General features: G+C 36.8%; 1 protein-coding gene across 5 annotated transcripts in view; it reads left to right on the plus strand.

Moving 5' to 3' along the window:
* The window catches only part of nek1 (NIMA-related kinase 1), a 225,527-nt gene that overhangs the window by 97,805 nt on the left and 109,741 nt on the right, over window positions 1–17,981 (plus strand). For 4 of the 5 annotated variants that reach the window (XM_039751159.1, XM_039751160.1, XM_039751162.1 and 1 more), the window contains 5 exons: window positions 6,392–6,475; window positions 6,978–7,061; window positions 11,257–11,334; window positions 11,441–11,527; window positions 13,952–14,104. In XM_039751159.1, the coding sequence (XP_039607093.1) occupies window positions 6,392–6,475; window positions 6,978–7,061; window positions 11,257–11,334; window positions 11,441–11,527; window positions 13,952–14,104 (486 nt within the window). The remainder of the gene's footprint in view (window positions 1–6,391; window positions 6,476–6,977; window positions 7,062–11,256; window positions 11,335–11,440; window positions 11,528–13,951; window positions 14,105–17,981) is intronic. The other variant, XM_039751163.1, reaches the window with a different exon arrangement.

Consider the following 17,981-nt stretch of genomic DNA (forward strand, 5'->3'; position numbering starts at 1 on the left):
CTCGGAAACATATAATCTTTCATTAAAATCAAACTATGTCTTGAGACATCACACAAAAGCCCTCACAAACACTTACACTACAACATAACATTCCAGCATGCTGAGATCATTTCAAAATACTACTGTAAAAACCTGTTACTGCCCAATGAGTAATGTTAGTTTTGGTCCTGTTAATGAACACTATATAAACAACAAATGTAGAATTTTCTAAAAAAATAATGTACAACACAATACATAAAGAATAGGAAAGAAGCAAGAAAATTCTGTTCAGCTGCAGCATCTCTTCTGTGGTCCGGCCAGAGAATCTCTTCTACATCACATCCAATATGAGATCTGGCCAGGCAGTGGGGAACAAAAGCCTTTTGCGTGCCTTTTGCATCTCTGGCAAGCCTCAAATGTAATGTCCAAACAATCTTCCTCCATGGCCTGGAGGAGGTGAACACGAATGTAGAGATCTTGGTCATAGACCTTCCCCTGCCATCCTGGAAAAACTCCTGTATAGGGTTTAGGAAAGGAGAGTATGCAGGCAGAAAGATGTTGCTGAATCTGGTATTGTTGGTGAACTAGTCACGAAACCAGAGCAGCCTGGTGGAAACTGACATTGTCCCAAATTACAACGAAGCAGGGTTGTGCTGGCTCCCTCTGGTCGAGTTGGTATATATGATCTAGGAGACCATCATGGAAAGCCAGTAGAAGCATGGTGTCATATGGACCAAGGGTAGCATGTTGTTGGCTGATGACAACATATATTGTCACATTCCCCACTTGTTGGCCAGGGATATTCCAAATGACCCGTTGGTTGGTTATGTTCCTTACCCTCCATCTCTTTTTAGTGAGGTTAAAGCCTGCAATATCAACAAAGATGAGCTCATGAGGAACATGTCTTGTTTCTGTTTCAAATATTCTGTAACAAAGATAACACACTACAGTGAATGACTACTCTGAAGCACGTTGCTAGTGTTCACAAAAAAAGAATCCATAAATGTAGCTGTACAATCCTGTAATAAGTAGTGTAATAATGCTCAAATACTTCACATTGTATGAAAAAATCATGACTGCATATGTTCCAGGCGCTGGCTTTCGAAAGGAACAAGATAGGCCTGTTTCATCATCAACCTATTCTTTCAAAGAATGCAGTCATTTGTGGAAATGCTGACTGCGTCAGTCCCTCGGAAAATTTCTTGGTCCTTAATAATCCTCAGTTGTATCTCCCACAAGTGTATTGTGGTGTTAGTTATAACTATATTGATCATCATTCTCTGTTGCTCTTTAGAATATAGGATTCTTCTGCCTTCAGCAGGTGGTTGTCTCTCAGTTCTGGAAAACAAGATACTGCAAGTACTAACTATAAAACCATACAGTTTACTATAGGAACATACAGTAACTATTTGAAATGGTGCAGTAATTCAATGCATTTCACACAGCATACAGTTCAACCGAGCAAACAGCTATAGTACATGTAGGTGTTGTATGTAACAGTGTACAGTAATCCAGAGTTACAGTACAGAGCAGTATGTAAATGACCTACCTATTGTATTTTCCTTGAAGGCTCATATGATAGAAACTACTGTTGTGAAGCAGCTCAGGTTTGGTTCTACTCTTTGACCAGCTTCTGCCATCAATATCCCATGCACAGAGACATGGCCAAAAAGAATGGCACGATTTTCATTTGAAACCATTTGTCTCCTTGCTCTTATTCTTATTCACCCACTTCCACATTCCCTCCTGTGTCCTCTCCCTTTTTCTTCTTGTGGTGATTTATCTACTGTTCCATAACAAGTGAAATGACGCATGGCCTTTTTATCTGTCTATCCTAAGGCTACGACTGGTGAACAATTTTGAATTGTAGTGTTTACACCTGAAGAATTGTATGCTAAATGTGTTCCAGCTGTGCTGACTTGAGTTAATGAGATTAATTATAATGATAATGTTAATGCTTTCTAAATGACCACATAGTGAAGCCCATGATACGTGAAGGGATGTGTGTGTAGAGTTTTGCAGAAAAGGTGAAACAAATCTGAATCGTGTCTGAATGGGGGAGTAGTGTTTATTAGCTTGTTACTGCAATTGAAATTAGCTTGTTTTTTGGTAGATGGCGGTATTGTTTGAGATTTTTAGTTAGTAATTTTGGTAATGTTGTGTAAGCAATCAAGAAAAACTATAGTAACCTTTTAGAATAAGCATTTATATCGGGGGGAGGGGGGGGATATTCTCCCTCCTTTGTTTTTTTTAAAGATTCGCTCATAGTGTTGTCTCTACTCTCTCTCCTTTGTGTTGAGGTTGAATTCTGTTTTGTTAAGTTCGACTTGATTGTATGTAATATCTTATTTGTTGTATAAGTTAGATGCGATCAAATGGAATGGTATTTTCTTCAAATAAAATTAAAAAAAAAAAAAAAGAATTCTAATCCTTGTAGCATCTGTTTGTGAACTATAACCTGCTCAGTCCATTATGATTCACTTGATATTGGCAATATTTTTCAATATTTTCAATGTCAAAGGCCTGCTAGTCCTTTGTGAGACATGGTGGAATTCTGTAGTTTATGAAGGAAAGTGATCCTGATACATATTGACTTTGTGAGCATGAATCTCTAAAGGCATATACAGTACTGTTCTTTAGCGTTAAAAATGAATAATAGCATGTAAGCATGGTTTTGCAGTTGTTGTCAATCATGATGACTTGGTTCTAAAACTTTTAGCTCACAGGATACATTTCTTGGCCAAATTCACAGATTGAAGTAATAAATAGAAAGCAGAGATGCCAGAAGTCTCTGCTGAAACCATTTTTCGCATTCACCCACAGTTTTCACAGAATCCCCTGGATGCTTTGTACAGTATTTTGCCCATCTTCATTGGCAAAAATTAATTTCTGTTTGAGCTTAAAGGCTTTTGTCTTAAAAGTATATAGTTTAGATGTGTAACTGTTTTCTTGTGTTTAAATATGAAACCGTATAATATATTGACATTTTTGCTTTGAAGGACATGATTTTGCATAAAGGTGTCTAATTCCGTTGCTAACATCAGTTAGGTAAAAAAGCGAATAAATTGCAGCATCACAGAATGAAAACACCATTGTTTGTTTTTTGAAAAACATTTAAAAAAATGCAATGTTATATGACCCAAACATCAAAGTAATATATAGTGCGGTCCCTGACGGTTCCCTATAGTATTGTCTTTTTCAGATTTAGACTCAGAACATATACATCTGCCATCATAATTAATACGCATTAGTTTGTTGGCTGTGTCTCAGGTAGTGTGAAATGAAAATAGACAACCTTTGTAAAGCAACAGGGTTTTGAATCCACCATATTTTTTAGGTAAAATCTATCATCTGCTTTTTCATTTTTTTTATTGTTTTACCACCATGTATAAATTTGTTGGTACCCATACAGCTCATTGAAAAAGTTCTGTATACCTCATAAAAAGTGATTAAATTAAAGCACTTGTCTCTTGTATACCTGCATGGCTTTGATGTGGCATCAGTTAAAGCAAAGTAAGTGAGAAAATGGATCAAGTACTGCTTATTTAACAAAGATATTCTAAAATGCCCTGGACACATTTGCAAAGATAATAAATAATTGGATTAGTGTAATTTTGCAAACTAGCTGTGTTCTTTAATTGTATCACATATTTCTCCAATTGTGCAGTCAGTCATTCAGACGATTTAAGTGGAGAAAGTGGTCGCTCTGCTTTTTGGAATCATTGTGTGTTCCACACTGAACATCGACCAGAGAAAGCAAAGGAGAGAGTTGTCTGTGGAGATCAGAAAGAACATTATAGACAAGCATGTTAAGGGCAAAGGCTATAAGACCATCTCCAAGCAGCTGTGACGATGGTTGCAAATATCATTAAGAATTAAAGGTCAATTGAACTGAAGCCAACCTCCCTGGATGTGGCAAAAGGATAGTGAGAATGTCAGACAAAATGCCAAGGACAACTTCCAAAGAGATACAACCTGACCTTCAGGGTCAAGGTCTATCATTGCTTGATTGTGCCATCCATCAGTTTTTCAGGCTTAGGTAAAATGAAAGAAAAACATAAAACAGACTGGAATTTGCTGAAATGTATATTGACAAGTCACAATACTTCAGGGAGAAGGCTCGGTTATGTTTTGGGGCTGCTTTGCTGCACCTGGCAAAGGGTGCCTTGAACCTGTGCAGGGGATAATTAAATCAAGACACTCAAGGCATTCTGGAGCGAAATGTCAAAGCTCTGTCTTAGTCTCAGGTCATGCATCCTTCAAAAGGATAATGACCCAAAACGCACAGCTAAAAGCACTCAAGAATGGCTAAGAACAAAACATTGGACCTTTTGAAGTGGCCTTCAATGAGCCTCTATTTTAACCCTATCCGACATCTGTGGAAAGAACTGAAACCTGCAGTCTTGAGAAGTCATCCTTCAAACCTTACACAACTGGAGCAGATTGCTCAGGGCTATTACTATGTGAAATACTCTATTGAATCAAAGCTATTTTTTGTTAAAAATGGAATAAATGATGATTGGGTGGCAATTACTTTTCAGTTTCAAGTTCTGTCAGAGACAGTTGCAGGTTATTCTTTTTACATGGCGAGGTACCAACAAATTTGTCCATGTCTCTATATTTTTCCAAAATAATAATATGGGATGTTAGATCTATTTAAATTTGTGAGCATAAGATTGTATAATTTACAATCAGAAAACAGAAATAAGATAGATAAATACTTTATTAATCCCCAAGGGGAAATTCACATACTCCAGCAGCAGCATACTGCTAAAAACAACATTTATTAAAGAGCAATAAAAATAAGCAGTGCAAGTTAAAAAAAAATGCAAGATGGAGAGTGCGAGACAGGTATAACAGTCTATAATCTTGTATAGTGTTAATGTTTACCCCCCTGGGTGGAATTGAAGAGTCGCATAGTGTGAGGGAGGAACGATCTCCTCAGTCTGACATTGGAGCAGGACAGTGACAGCAGTCTGTTGCTGAAGCTGCTCCTCTGTCTGGAGATGATACTGTACAGTGATACTGTTCCATGATTGACAGGAGCCTGCTCAGTGCCCATCACTCTGCCACGGATGTCAAACTGTCCAGCTCCGTGACTACAATAGAGCCTGCCTTCCTCACCAGTTTGTCCAGGCGTGAGGCATCCCTCCTTTTTATGCTGCTTCCCCAGCACACCACCGTATAGAAGAGGGTGCTCGCCATAACCGTCTGCAGCATCTTATTGCAGAAGTTGAAGGACGCCAGCTTTCTAAGGAAGTATAGTCGGCTCTGTCCTCTCTTGTACAGAGCATCAGTGTTGGCAGTCCAGTCCAATTTATCATCCAGCTGCACCCCCAGGTATTTATAGGTCTGCACTCTCTGCACACAGTCACCTCTGATGATCACGGGTTCCATGAGGGGCCTGGGCCTCCTACAATCCACCACCAGCTACTTGGTTTTGCTGGTGTTCAGTTGTAGGTGGTTTGAGTCGAACCATTTAACAAAGTCCTTGATTAGGTTCCTATACTCCTCCTCCTGCCCACTCCTGATGCAGCCCACGATAGCAGTGTCGTCAGCGAACTTTTGCACATGACAGGACTCTGAGTTGTATTGGAAGTTCGATGTTTATAGGCTGAACAGGACCGGAGAAAGCACAGTCCCCTGCTGGGCTCCTGTGCTGCTGACCACAATGTCAAACCTGCAGTTCCCGAGATGCACATACTGACTGTAAGATAGTGGCAAATGCTATGCAAGATTCTACAAATTAATCAGATTAAGCTTCATTAATGTGCACATCCCAGAGGGAGAAAACCTAGTATGTAGTGTCAATGTCAGATTCACGAAGCCAGTTATGGATGGGAAGAATACCTTTATTGACACGTACTTGGAGCCATTCAGTACATGTAAAGAGATGACTGACTTACAGATGGTAGTAACACTTTTTAAATGCATTTGTCAATTACAAAAGTACGTGTTTTAGTTTAATATTTCTTGTTCTTGCTAGTTACTGATAAACCAGACCCTTGGAGATGGGATTCTGCTTCACTAGGTTATACTGGTTTTCTTCTTCATACTTATCCTTGTGCTAAAGTAGCAGTGGGACTGGGTCACTGATAAATAGGCTTTATTTAAAATGCTTTCTAAGAGTGCCAAAGACAAAAGGTAACCGTTAACAAGAACAGAAGTCATTCAATATAATCAATATTTAATCAAATAGTGAAAATCATATTTATCGGTAAAAATCAATTCTCTTGATAGCATGGTTAGCTACACAAAATTGTAAAGAAAAAATATCGACAGATTATTATCTGTTTATGTTTATGTGTATAAAAGTTTTTTCAAGATAAAGACTCTGAAGGGAATGGGGTTGGTGATGTATAAAATATTTAAGCCAGATCTTCCTAAATATGATACATTAAATGGTAAACAGGGTGCCCTGCAAAAACTGGCAGCTATCTATGGAGGCAAGCCTAATTCTGCAGGTGGTGGAAAAACCAGAAACAAAGAAGAAGAGGTAGGACTGCATAGCATGTGTGCCCTAATTGTAAATTTCTTTTGCATGCTATTCAAGCCTTATCATTTCTGGAGATAAATTATACCACTATGTATCTAATCTTTAAGCAGCAGTTTAGTAATTTTTCTTTATTTTTAATGCATGCTGATTGACTTTGCAAAGTTTTTTGGAGGCTTAGTTTTTTTTTTTTTGTTTGTTTTTTTTTTCTTTCTTTAATGTTTAAGATCAAAAATTTTCGGTTTGCATGTCTCCATATTGATATCTGTTACTGTTTTAAAATATAAACAATTTTTTTTTGTTAATTGTCTACATTTAATCAAAACTGCAGTGCTTTTATATATATATATATATATATATAATTTTTTTCCTCTTTTGCCCAAGTAATTTTGCTTTCAGTTTATGAAGTGCCTGACTTTTGCAGTGTAGCTGGAATACCTTTAAGATCACAGTATGTTTTTATTAGCTGATTTCCCACTGATTGTGCTGCTCTTGTCTTACACAGGAATATTTAGCTCGACTTCGACAAATTCGACTTCAAAATTTCAATGAACGTCAACAGATCAAAGCCAAGCTTCGAGGTGAAAAGGTAATGGTTTTCTTTTTTGTTAATTGATGTATCAATTTTGACAATGCACATTTTTTATCAACTAATAACCTTTTAAACACAATTAATTTAAAAGGTTTTATTATTTTAGTGTATAACTTTGAGCACGTTGCCAACTACTAAATTTAAAAAAAAAAAAAAAAAGTTATCCTGTAGATGAGAGGTTAAGCATTTAGGTAATATAACTAGTTAAGAGTTTTATCTAGCAGTGCTATCTAAATTATGTTGAACATGTAGGAAAGTTGCATTAGAAGGCATCAGTATTCCTTTTTTGTTTTAATAGCAGAAGAATTCTTATAAAAAGCCCAATCTTAGGGCATGGAGTGATCAAAGTGACTGTTCAGTCATTTGGGCTATTGTACTATAAATGATTGTATTCCTTTTCACATTACATATTGTGTATTATAGTGAAGATTTTTCTTCTTTTTAATGCATGCAGAAAATGCTTTTAAAGACTGCTAGAATGCTTATGCAAAAATAATAATAATGAAAAGGAGTAGCCAGTCTTGGGAAGTTACTGTTCAAAGTGGAGATGGCTTTTTGATGCTTTACAATACTACAAAACATTCTCCTTTTCCTATTTTGTACTTATGGCATTAAGGAAGAGCACATTTACATTTTCTGTTACCCACATAGTCTGGTGCCATTGGAAATCCTCCTTAGCAGTGCTATGGGATATGGTTGAGAATGAGTATCATTCTTTGGGCATTTAAACTTAGACTTTCGTGTTTCTTTTGTGCTTCTATAAAAAAAGAAAAAAACACCAATCCAAAAAAAAAAGTACTGGAGTTTGATTGTACTTCCAAAATTCATTGTTGTTTATTAGCACTTCAAAATATTAATGATTAAGTACAGAATAGCTTGTATCACGTACACTGTTTTGAAGATGCTTTCGTTTAGCCAACCTGTTAATGTCTTTGTAATCTTTTGCTATTTTGAGATTAATTGATGAACAAAACAAAGGAAAGGTTTAAAATGTAATTTTAAAAGAAATATTTGTGAAAATGTATTTAAACAAAAATATGAAAAACACAAAAGTAGTCATTAGTGGTTCTATTTGAATTTCTTCAATAACATTGCTACTTCCCAAATCATTTTTTCAAACCTAAAACCATTATTGCATTCTATTATTCATTTGGTTGCTGTGTGTTGGAGAGTGTGGTGTGGAGGCATACATACCACAGCTCCACATTTTACATTCTTGTATCTCTTACAGGGTTTGTACATTGTTCTTCCCATGCCCGGGTGGCATGAAAAAGTGGTGGGTGGGGTGGGATTAGAAGGGACACCTGGCAGTAGCGAGTTACAATAATCGATGCGTGATGTGATAAAAGCATGGACAAGTTTTTCAGCATTAGAAAAGGAGAGGGAGGAGCGAACACGGGATATGTTACGGAGGTGAAAGTAAGAAAGTTTTTAATGTGATTTATGTGGGCGGAATAAGAGAGGGAGGAATCGAAAATGACATCAAGATTCTTTGCAGTAGAGGCAGGTCTTATGAGATCACCGCCAAGATGGACTGGAAAAGAGCTCATTTTAGTAAGTTGCATTTTATTCCCAATTTGCAGGAGTTCAGTTTTGTTGCAATTTAATTTTAAAGAGTTCCAGGTTTAATTTCATTAAGGCAGGTTGTGAGCTGTGAAAGCTCTTAAGTTCCGAAGTTCTGCTTTCAACATTGAAGTAGAGTTGAGTATCATCTGCATAAAAATAATAACCCAGTCCATAGCTACGAATATTATGGCCAAGGGGAAGCATGTAAATACAGAAGAGAAGAGGGCTGAGGACAGAGCCCTGTGCAACTCCTTGTGTGACTAGCGCTGAGCTGGATCTGCTGTTGCCAAGACTAACAAACTCTTGCCTCTCGGTCAGATAGGACTTGAACCACTGGAGGGCAGTGCCAGAGATACCCAGCATGTTCTCCATTCTGGACAATAGAATGTCATGTCTGACAGTAGCAAATGCTGCACTGAGGTCTAATAGAATTAATATGCTGGTTTATCCAGAATCTGCTGCCATAAGCAAATCATTGGTTACCCGTAGCAGAGCAGTTTCACAGCTGCGCCGCGCCTTGAAACCAGATTGAAAGGGTTCCAGCAAGTTTAGTAGTTAAGTAATTGGTGAGCTGGGAGGCTACAACACGCTCAAGAACTTTTGACAGGAAAGGTAAGTGGGAAATAGGCCGGATATTGTTAAGATTGTCAGCATCAAGACCAGACTTTTTTAACATTGGGGTTACAGAAGCGATTTTAAAAGTAATAACATAACCAATCACCACACAATAAACGTCTTTGTTAAATTAAAACTAGTTATAAACGTAGACCACGAAGTGTTCAGAACTTTAAAAAATCTTTGTGATACATTTTTAATTATGCCATCCATTCAGGGTTGCGCCCATCCCAGCAAGCATCGTGTGCGAGGCAGGAATAAATCCTGAATGGGGCGCCAGCTCATCGCAGGGTGAATACGAGCACACACATTCACACTAACAGTGTCAATTTTGCATCACAAATCCCCACATCCTACATGGCTTAGTGAAAGTCAGTTTTAAGAAGCATGTAGCGATTTAACATGGGTCTGAGAACACTTAACACAAAGCATTTCATGTGCTACATAATTTGACGGGGTTTGAGAAAATCTAGTAAATTAAATATTAATTTTAAGATGAAGTTTAGTTTACGATGTTCTACTTTAATGACAAAATATGAGAATAAAATCAACATGTCCACTTTAATCTCAAGATAAACAGCGAGAATAAAGTGGAAATGTTGACTTTATTCTCGACATAAGCTTAGCACCACTACACAGACTGCACTGACACTGAGAACAGAGACGTCACTTCCTGACGCCTTTTTTGTGATATCTGACAGGCTGGTTCCACTAGAATTTTTTTTATTTTATCACTCCTACTCTCGCCCACCCACCTCCACATCCTCTTTGCTTGTGAAGTGCCGCTTCGCTCCCGCTATTAGCATGTACAGCCTCCTCTCGCCTGCCCACTTCTCCATACTCCTTGCTTCTGTAATTAAGCTGCTCCTCCCCTGCTTTTACCATGTACACCCCCCTCTCGAAAGCTCACCTCCCCCATACTCTTTGCTTGTGAACACCACTCCGCCTCGTCCCCGCTATTAGCTTTAGTATCGAGTGATCGGCAGCATTCCATCCCATGCATCTCCCCTCGCAAATTGCGATACTGCTTCTATAATATTTGCCCACCTGCCCACTCGTCCCCTGCCATCTCTGCAGATCATTAGATCTGCAGCTGTCATCTCACAATGTCCTGTGAGATGAATGTGAATACTTTCCGGATGCACTTTACAGTAAGTTAATGACAGTATCCTGTAAGTGACTGTATTTAGACTCTTTTGTGTCTGAATTCAAAGAGCAAGTAACTAGATAAGAAGGTTTTGAGTGCTGAGACTTGTACGCTAAAGTGGTTGTGGTAACCCCTTGTTTGGGATGCTTGTTTGCAAAGCTGGCAAGAGTTTCCAAACACTTTTTTTTTTTTTAAAGTAAATGCTAGTAAATGGTGGAATTTGACAACCTCTTGCCTGTATATAAAGCCAACATTACTAGTTATTATGTTAAGTAAACTGGTTCACATTGAGATTTTGTGCTTTTTTTTTTTTTAAAAATGGGTAGATATTAGGTTATAGTGATTCTTCCTTATATGACCAAGCATGTCCAGGAGAGATGTAAAAGTTGAAGTCCTTGTGTGTCATTACCTTAGCCAATAAAAGGTGTCACTTTGCTTGGCTTTTCTCTACATTTATTATGGCTAACACGATACAACACCCTAGTACTACATATATTGTAGTTAACGAGAGAAAGGTGAATATTGACTCACCTTTCTTTTCGTTGTTGAAAGGTTTTCTGATAGAAAATTTTCAGAATACCCTTTTACATACTGTGATATTTGAATATACAATAACAAGTACTGTTATCATGTTGCTTAAACAATGCATTTTTTAGTCATAAACTGTTTTTCAGGTGTCTTTTTGTCATTCAGATGGGATGCTTGATAGTGTGAATAATATGTCCTATTGCAATGGAAACCTTTCATTAGATTTATTTTGGGGTTGGAAAAAAAGAATACTTTTCTGAAGTATATAATTGTCATAAGATAGAACTTAAGAAGTCACATACAACAACTGTATTAATAAGGATTCTTTATTTTCAGAATGACAGTGACTTGTCAGATGGTCAGGAATCAAACGATGAATCAGAATTGAGACGGAAGAAAATTGAAGCACTAAAGGTATGGAACATATTTTTATCGAACATGTTATGTATGATGCTGCATGTTTAATCAAAGAAAGGATATAAACTTTTTTTTCTTTTTAAAATAATTTTTACCTTTACAGGTCCAAGCAAATGCCCGAATGAAGGAACAGGTGGAAAAGAAGAGACGAGAAGCTTATGAAAGGGAGAAAAAAGTTTGGGAAGAGCATGTAAGAGGCTTACTAACCATTTTAAGATTAATTTTGAGAAAAAAAAATATATTGCAGTGTTCAAGACCAGTTGAATGTGGTCTTTTTCTGTTAAGAGTACCAAGGAGGGCTGCATGATTTAATTCTATTCAGATTTGTGTTTATTTCAGGGCTGGGTTTAAATTTTGGTCTTATTCCAAAACTTAGCACTGTATATTAAATCTCCAAGTTAAAAGAAACTCCCTCAAAAAAGAAGACGGCAATATTGCTCCTCAAATAAAGCTTTGGTATGACATGCAAATGAAGTCGCTTGCTTCTGCTGTCTTTCTCAACTCATGCTTGGTACTAAAAATGTATCCTGATGTTAACAATGTAACTTAAGGTTTTTTGAATCACCGTAACAAGCTGGTATATATAAATTTTATTTTTCAGTGTATGCACTCTTACAATGTAGATATTTCAGTGTATCTTGAAGGTGCTCCTCAGTTGTACCAGAGTGACATGTCTGACACAGCTGTTGTTGCTGGAAGGACTTGGACCATTCTAAGCATATTAGATCTTCTCAAGAGAGAGAAGCAGCAGTTCTACTCCAATGACCTCTTGTATTGTCTTGCTCCTTGTATTATCAAAGAGAGTAAGCTTAGCAACCCTACACAGTAATCTTATTGTGGCTGCTTATGTTTTAGAGTTCATTCATTTTGTTACAGGCCAGAGCTAGTGACCATAGTAAGGAAGGGAATGCCAGTACAGTAAATCAAAAGCATTGTCCTAACAATGTTCATAAAACTGCTGCCTATGCAGTTATTTCACAATCACCTCTTCCTTTGCACATCAACAAGGTCCTGAAGTATTTGAACTTGAAACTTTTGGGAGTTGTTCACCTCTTACCTGAAGATGTACCATTGGAGGAGTTCAAAGCCAGCATTAAATGAACTTGAGGTACACTATGTCATAAGGAGATAATGTGTCCCTAACTGTGGTACCAGTTGCAAATTGGTCTAAAGGAAGCAGTAGATCAAGAAAATGTAATAAATGACACTCGTGATTTTTTTTTTTTGGTTGGAGTATGTTGGTGACCACCCTTTGGCCATGTTATCCACATAGCCTGATTGTAGTCAGCCTGAAAAAGGCAAATATCGGGTGCAGTGCCAGTCAGGTGACATGCAGGTGTGGGATTTTATTACCTAAAATAAAAATAAGTTAGACTTGAAGAGAATGCAAAATGATAGCGTAAAATATTCTTATTGTATAGTGCCAAAATCAAGGATTTAAAAAAAATGTAACTTTCTCTTTATTCATTATCATAGAACATGTCAACCCACTATGCCTGATGTTACATTATATACCACTTAATTCAGTGGGTTTAGAATTTGATTTCCCTGACATGTATAAGCATCGAAGGATGCTTGCCATCATAAAGAACCCTTTGGGTCTTTAGTTTTTCATCATTGCAGCGCTAGTTTAGTGCTTCACTTGTAATGTAGCAATTTATTTGAGAATAAAAGTTGAGATAGCTCCGGTTAAAAAAAAAAAAAAATTATAAGTGCTTATTTATTCTTGTTCAAAATAACTACCAAATGTGTTAACAGAAGTACTGTGTTCTCTGTCATGTGAGTGCTATACCGTTTTTCTTATTTGTGGCAGATTTGCAGTCCTTCAGCCTGAAGTGTCACACTGCACTTGAGCCATTTCTGAATTTGAAGTAAACGACTATGATTAGTTGGCCATCTTAACTTGATTAATTTGTGTCTCGGTTATATAAATGGTAATGTTTTATAAGCCTAAAAAAAAATCTACTTGTGTCTCTGAGAATGGGGCTGCCTTTTCCAGACCATACAGTGGATACCTTTGAAATACAATTAGCTTTATTGAAAGACCTTTTTGTTACTTATGTGCTTTACATGCAAAGGATTATACAATAAATATTACAGAACATTTTTCAAATATACAAATAATGTTATTGTTTATAAAACTATAAAAATTATTGTATATATTTTTGAGCATTTTATCGGAATGAGGCTTGTTAGTAAGCACTCTAAATGTAATGTTTAATATATTTAGTTCATTTGTCAAAGCATTGCAAAGTGTCAAGTTTTAATAAAAATCACATTCTTTTCATACCTATTTGTACCACACATAGTGCTAATGTTGCTACTAAGTTTATTCTGAAAAAGAACCATGAACTTTGTCATTTAATTGTAGTTTTCTTTATTTCTTGTTTAAAAAAATGTGAACCTTTTGCTGTACTCGGGATCATTTAATATAATGAAATTGCACTGAGACTCAGTGAAACAGTATTACTTTTACAAAAGTTTAATGGTTAAAATAAATATAAACAATAATTAGTTTGGACAAGAAAATATGTTAATCTATTTATATTCAGATTAAAATGTATAGAAATACAGATTTTTTTTTCTGTAATAATATATGATTTTGTTTGTCTAGCTGGAAGCTAAAGGATTCAAAGTTGTCCCAGTTTTACCTTCTCAAGCAGCTGTGGAACAAGGACAACAGGAAATGTCAAGTAAACCTGGCCCGTCTGTAAAAGTGGTTGCACCAGTAATATCTATGACTGCTGCCCTGAAAGATGTAGGTGCTGTAAGTATCCATACCAAAGGAGCAATTTTTTAATCACTGGACAAGGTGTACTGTTTATTGAACAACTGAGTGTGTTAGTATTAGAATTTCATTTTAGTTAACAGAAAATTATGCATAAATTTATGTGACATACAATTTGAACAGAAAGATTCACTATAAAATTGTATTTGTCAATTTAAACCAATGTTTCTTATCTGACGTGTAGACTTTACCCGCAAATTCTTTTGAAGATTAAAATTTATTTGTCATTGGACCAGGAAAGGCTCTAGGAAGATCGTTGTATACCAGATTTCATGTAGTAAAATATAAGCAAATTTCATTTTCTCTTAAGCAACCAAAAATGTCTGTCTTAAAATTAAGATATTTTAACTCACTATATTTATACATCATAACGCATGTTCTCATATCAGAAAAAACAATGCTCACATTTTTAGAAAATGAAGAAGTGTATTCAATGTCTACACACACCTCAGTAAACTCCTATTTTGTTTACATTTCATCCATAATTGCATTTGGATTTATGGCCTATTAAAAAGTCTAATAACAGAATGCATATTCCGCCATACTTTAGAAAGAACTAAGTGTACTGCAGCTGACATAGTGGGTTTTTTGCCAAAAGTAATAATTGCATTAAGCCAAAAAGCACAAAAGAACATTTTTCCTTTCCTCTTGTAATTGCTTTTTTATCAGTAGTTCTTAAGTGAACTTTTATATTCTTCTGAATGAGTGCCGTCTTGTTTTTAATATATTGTATTGATTGCATTATAATGTAAATCACAGTCTAATCCCAAAAAATAGTAATACAGTAATATATCGCTAAACAAGTCTACTCACTGCTGAGTTTTGGTATAACAAAGCTAACTTCCAACTATTACTAACTTGTGCAATGTTTAAATGATGCACAACATCGTAAAATACAGTAAACATAAGTGTTTTGTGTACATATTATACATGTATGTGTTGAGATGGGGGTTTTTTTGTCAATATTTCACAGAAAAAAAAAAGTTGATTAAAGTTTCAATGTTATTTTAGGTAATTTATTATTTTTTATGTGTTGCAACTTCTCTCAAAATTAAAATAAAGATTATTATTGAGGCCGGAGGAAAAAGCGTACAATTATAGCAACTATGGAGTTGGCATAAACAACTCAAAAAATTATTTTAAATTAATCAGCAGAATTAAAAACTCCATACAAACTTAAACTAATGTCAAAATTAACTCACACATGCAGTACTGTAATAGAAAAAATGGAGAAAACGCATTCCTCTGTCTCGTATGATAATTCAACAAAAAGCATTGTTTATTTAATCGTTTGAAATCACATGACAGAAAACTTTGAAGTCTTGCATCTGGTTACAAAAATTTTTAAAATGTGCTAGAATTCCCATTATTAAATTAAAAGGTAAAGCCCCAAGTGCTGATGTCCAAGAATCAATGGAATTTCTAGCAATATGCAGTTATTAAATGAAGAGAAACAAAAATCCAAACAATCATCACTAGATACATTTCTCAAAAATGAATTTTATTTGCTTTATTCAGAATAAGGATTTGTTCATGGTATACATTCTATATATTATTTTTATAGTGTAAGAACACATCCCTATTCTGTCCATTTTAATTTTACCTCTGAAAACGACATTTCTCATAACAAAGTGATTTCTCAGAATGTACTTACTTCATTGATTTGATACACTTTAGTGACCCCATGGGGAAATTCAGATGCATACAGCTGCAGAAATATAAAAAACAGGTATGCATACTCATAGGACAAATAATATAGCCAATCAATCAATTGGCAAATAAATTAACTAAATAAATAAATGCATGTTGTGCAGATATTTCAAAATGAACTTCGAGTATGTCAGGAGAAAGCATTGAATTGCCTGATAGCAGTGGGCAGGAAAGATCCCCAGAGGTGATGCTTATCACACCGTGGTTGAATGAGCCTGTGGCTAAAAGTATTCCAAGGGAGTACCTCCTGGAAGGGATAGAGGAGATTTTTCATAATGGCATCCAGTTTTGCCACCATCCTCTTTTCTACAACAGCTTCATGCGTGTCCAGAGTTTACCCTGTGATAGGGCAGGCTTTCAGGCATTGTGATTCTTTTGAGTTCAAGTTACTTCCCCAGGAATCTGCAGCGAAAAACAACACACTGGCTACTATGGACTGGTAGAACATTTCCAGCATCTTGTTGGCATACCTCAAAAGACCGGAGTCTCCTTAGGAAGTACAGTCTGCTCTGGCCCTTCTTGTACAACAACACTTTGTTGTAAGACCACTCCAGTTTGTTGTTTATGAACCCCCAGGCTCTGCACCACTTCATCGTCCACCTCTTGAATGGCAACTGGTTTCAAAGGCTCCTTGGCACACTGGAAGTCCACCACCAGCTCTTTTGTCTTACTGATGTTGAGCTCAAGGCTGTTGTCCCTGTACTATAAGACAAAGTCCTCCACAACCTTCCTGTACTCTGAGTTGTCTGCATTATTAATTGAGCCTATGATGGAGGTGTCTTCTGAGGATTTCTGTAGGTGGCAAAATCAGGTACTGTACTGGAAGTTTGCTATGTAGAGAGTAAATAGGAAGGGAGACAGGATAGTTCCCTGAGGTGTTCCAGTATTGCTACTATTTCTGACACACAGGTCCCTCAGCCTCGCGGACATCTGTGTATTGGTCACGTAGTCCATGATCCAGGAGATTGTGGGGGCATCAAGATGCAAAGCGTTGAGTTTTTTTCCCAAGGCTATGAGGCAGAATGGTGTTAAGGGCACTATTTTAGGACCAGCTTCTCAAAGGTCTTTATGATGTATGAAGTAGGAACAACTGGTCTGAACTCCTTGGGAATACTAAAATGCCTTTGTTTGGCCCTGGGCCAACACAGGGGTTTTCCATAGTTGGGGATCTTTCTGTAAATTCAGAGAAAAGGAAATAAGGCTCTGAAGGTCCCCACAGAGTTGGCTGTCACATGTTTTAAGCACCCCCTGGGCTGATTCCATTTCGCTCTTAAGCCTTGTTTATGCAGAGTTTCCCAGCTCCCTCCTCACTTGATCAGCAGAGATAAAACGTCAATGAGTGTTGGGGTTTTTGTGGTTATAGGTTTTGAGGTTAGGTGGGAGCTGGAAACCACAGGTGTGATAATATTTTTGGGGAAGGTTGTGCGGGTGCAGATGACAATTGGTAACCTCCTCAGCTTGCATATACAAGCTAGTGTTATGGGAGGGCTGTACTGACAAGAATGATTCAGACCTGCTGTGGAGATGGTTCATTCATTAGTTTTGGTTTTTGTTCCCTTTCTCTGCATGCTTTCAAGCCGGCTTGTAGTCAGTGATAGTCCTCATCCTGTTACATACTTCTTTCCTGTTGCTTGTTGTAGCTTGAGTTTGTCTCTGTAGTGGGCTTTGCCCTCATGGAGCTGCTGCTTCAGTTCTGACTGCAAATTTCTTGATTTCATACTTTCAGACCTGAAGGCTCTCTTCTTCATATTCAATAGGGCTTTCAGGTCTGTTGTGATCCATGACTTGTTGTGGATGAAAAAAGCACAGTTGTCCATTCCTGCATGGTTGAGGTGGTAGCTGGCAGTTGCTGGACAATGAATTTATATGTAGGTATGAGCTGTACCAAACCTTGGTCCAAGTGACCTATAGGTGACAAATCAACAGTGTTGTATGCTTCTTTAACGTTGGCATATAACAAATCCAGGGTCCTGGGTTCCCTTGTTGTACAGTCCACAGTCTGGTAAAAATGTATTAAGCAATTACTGTAATGCAACATTCCAGAAATATTAAAATGTATTAAATCATGATTAATACTTAAGGCTCCATCCATACCCATTTGGGAAAACTTTATGACACAAAGGGCTTATTATAAAAGAGTTTACAT

Source organism: Polypterus senegalus, chromosome 4, assembly GCF_016835505.1.
Source record: "Polypterus senegalus isolate Bchr_013 chromosome 4, ASM1683550v1, whole genome shotgun sequence".
Taxonomy (NCBI): Eukaryota; Metazoa; Chordata; class Cladistia; order Polypteriformes; family Polypteridae; genus Polypterus; species Polypterus senegalus.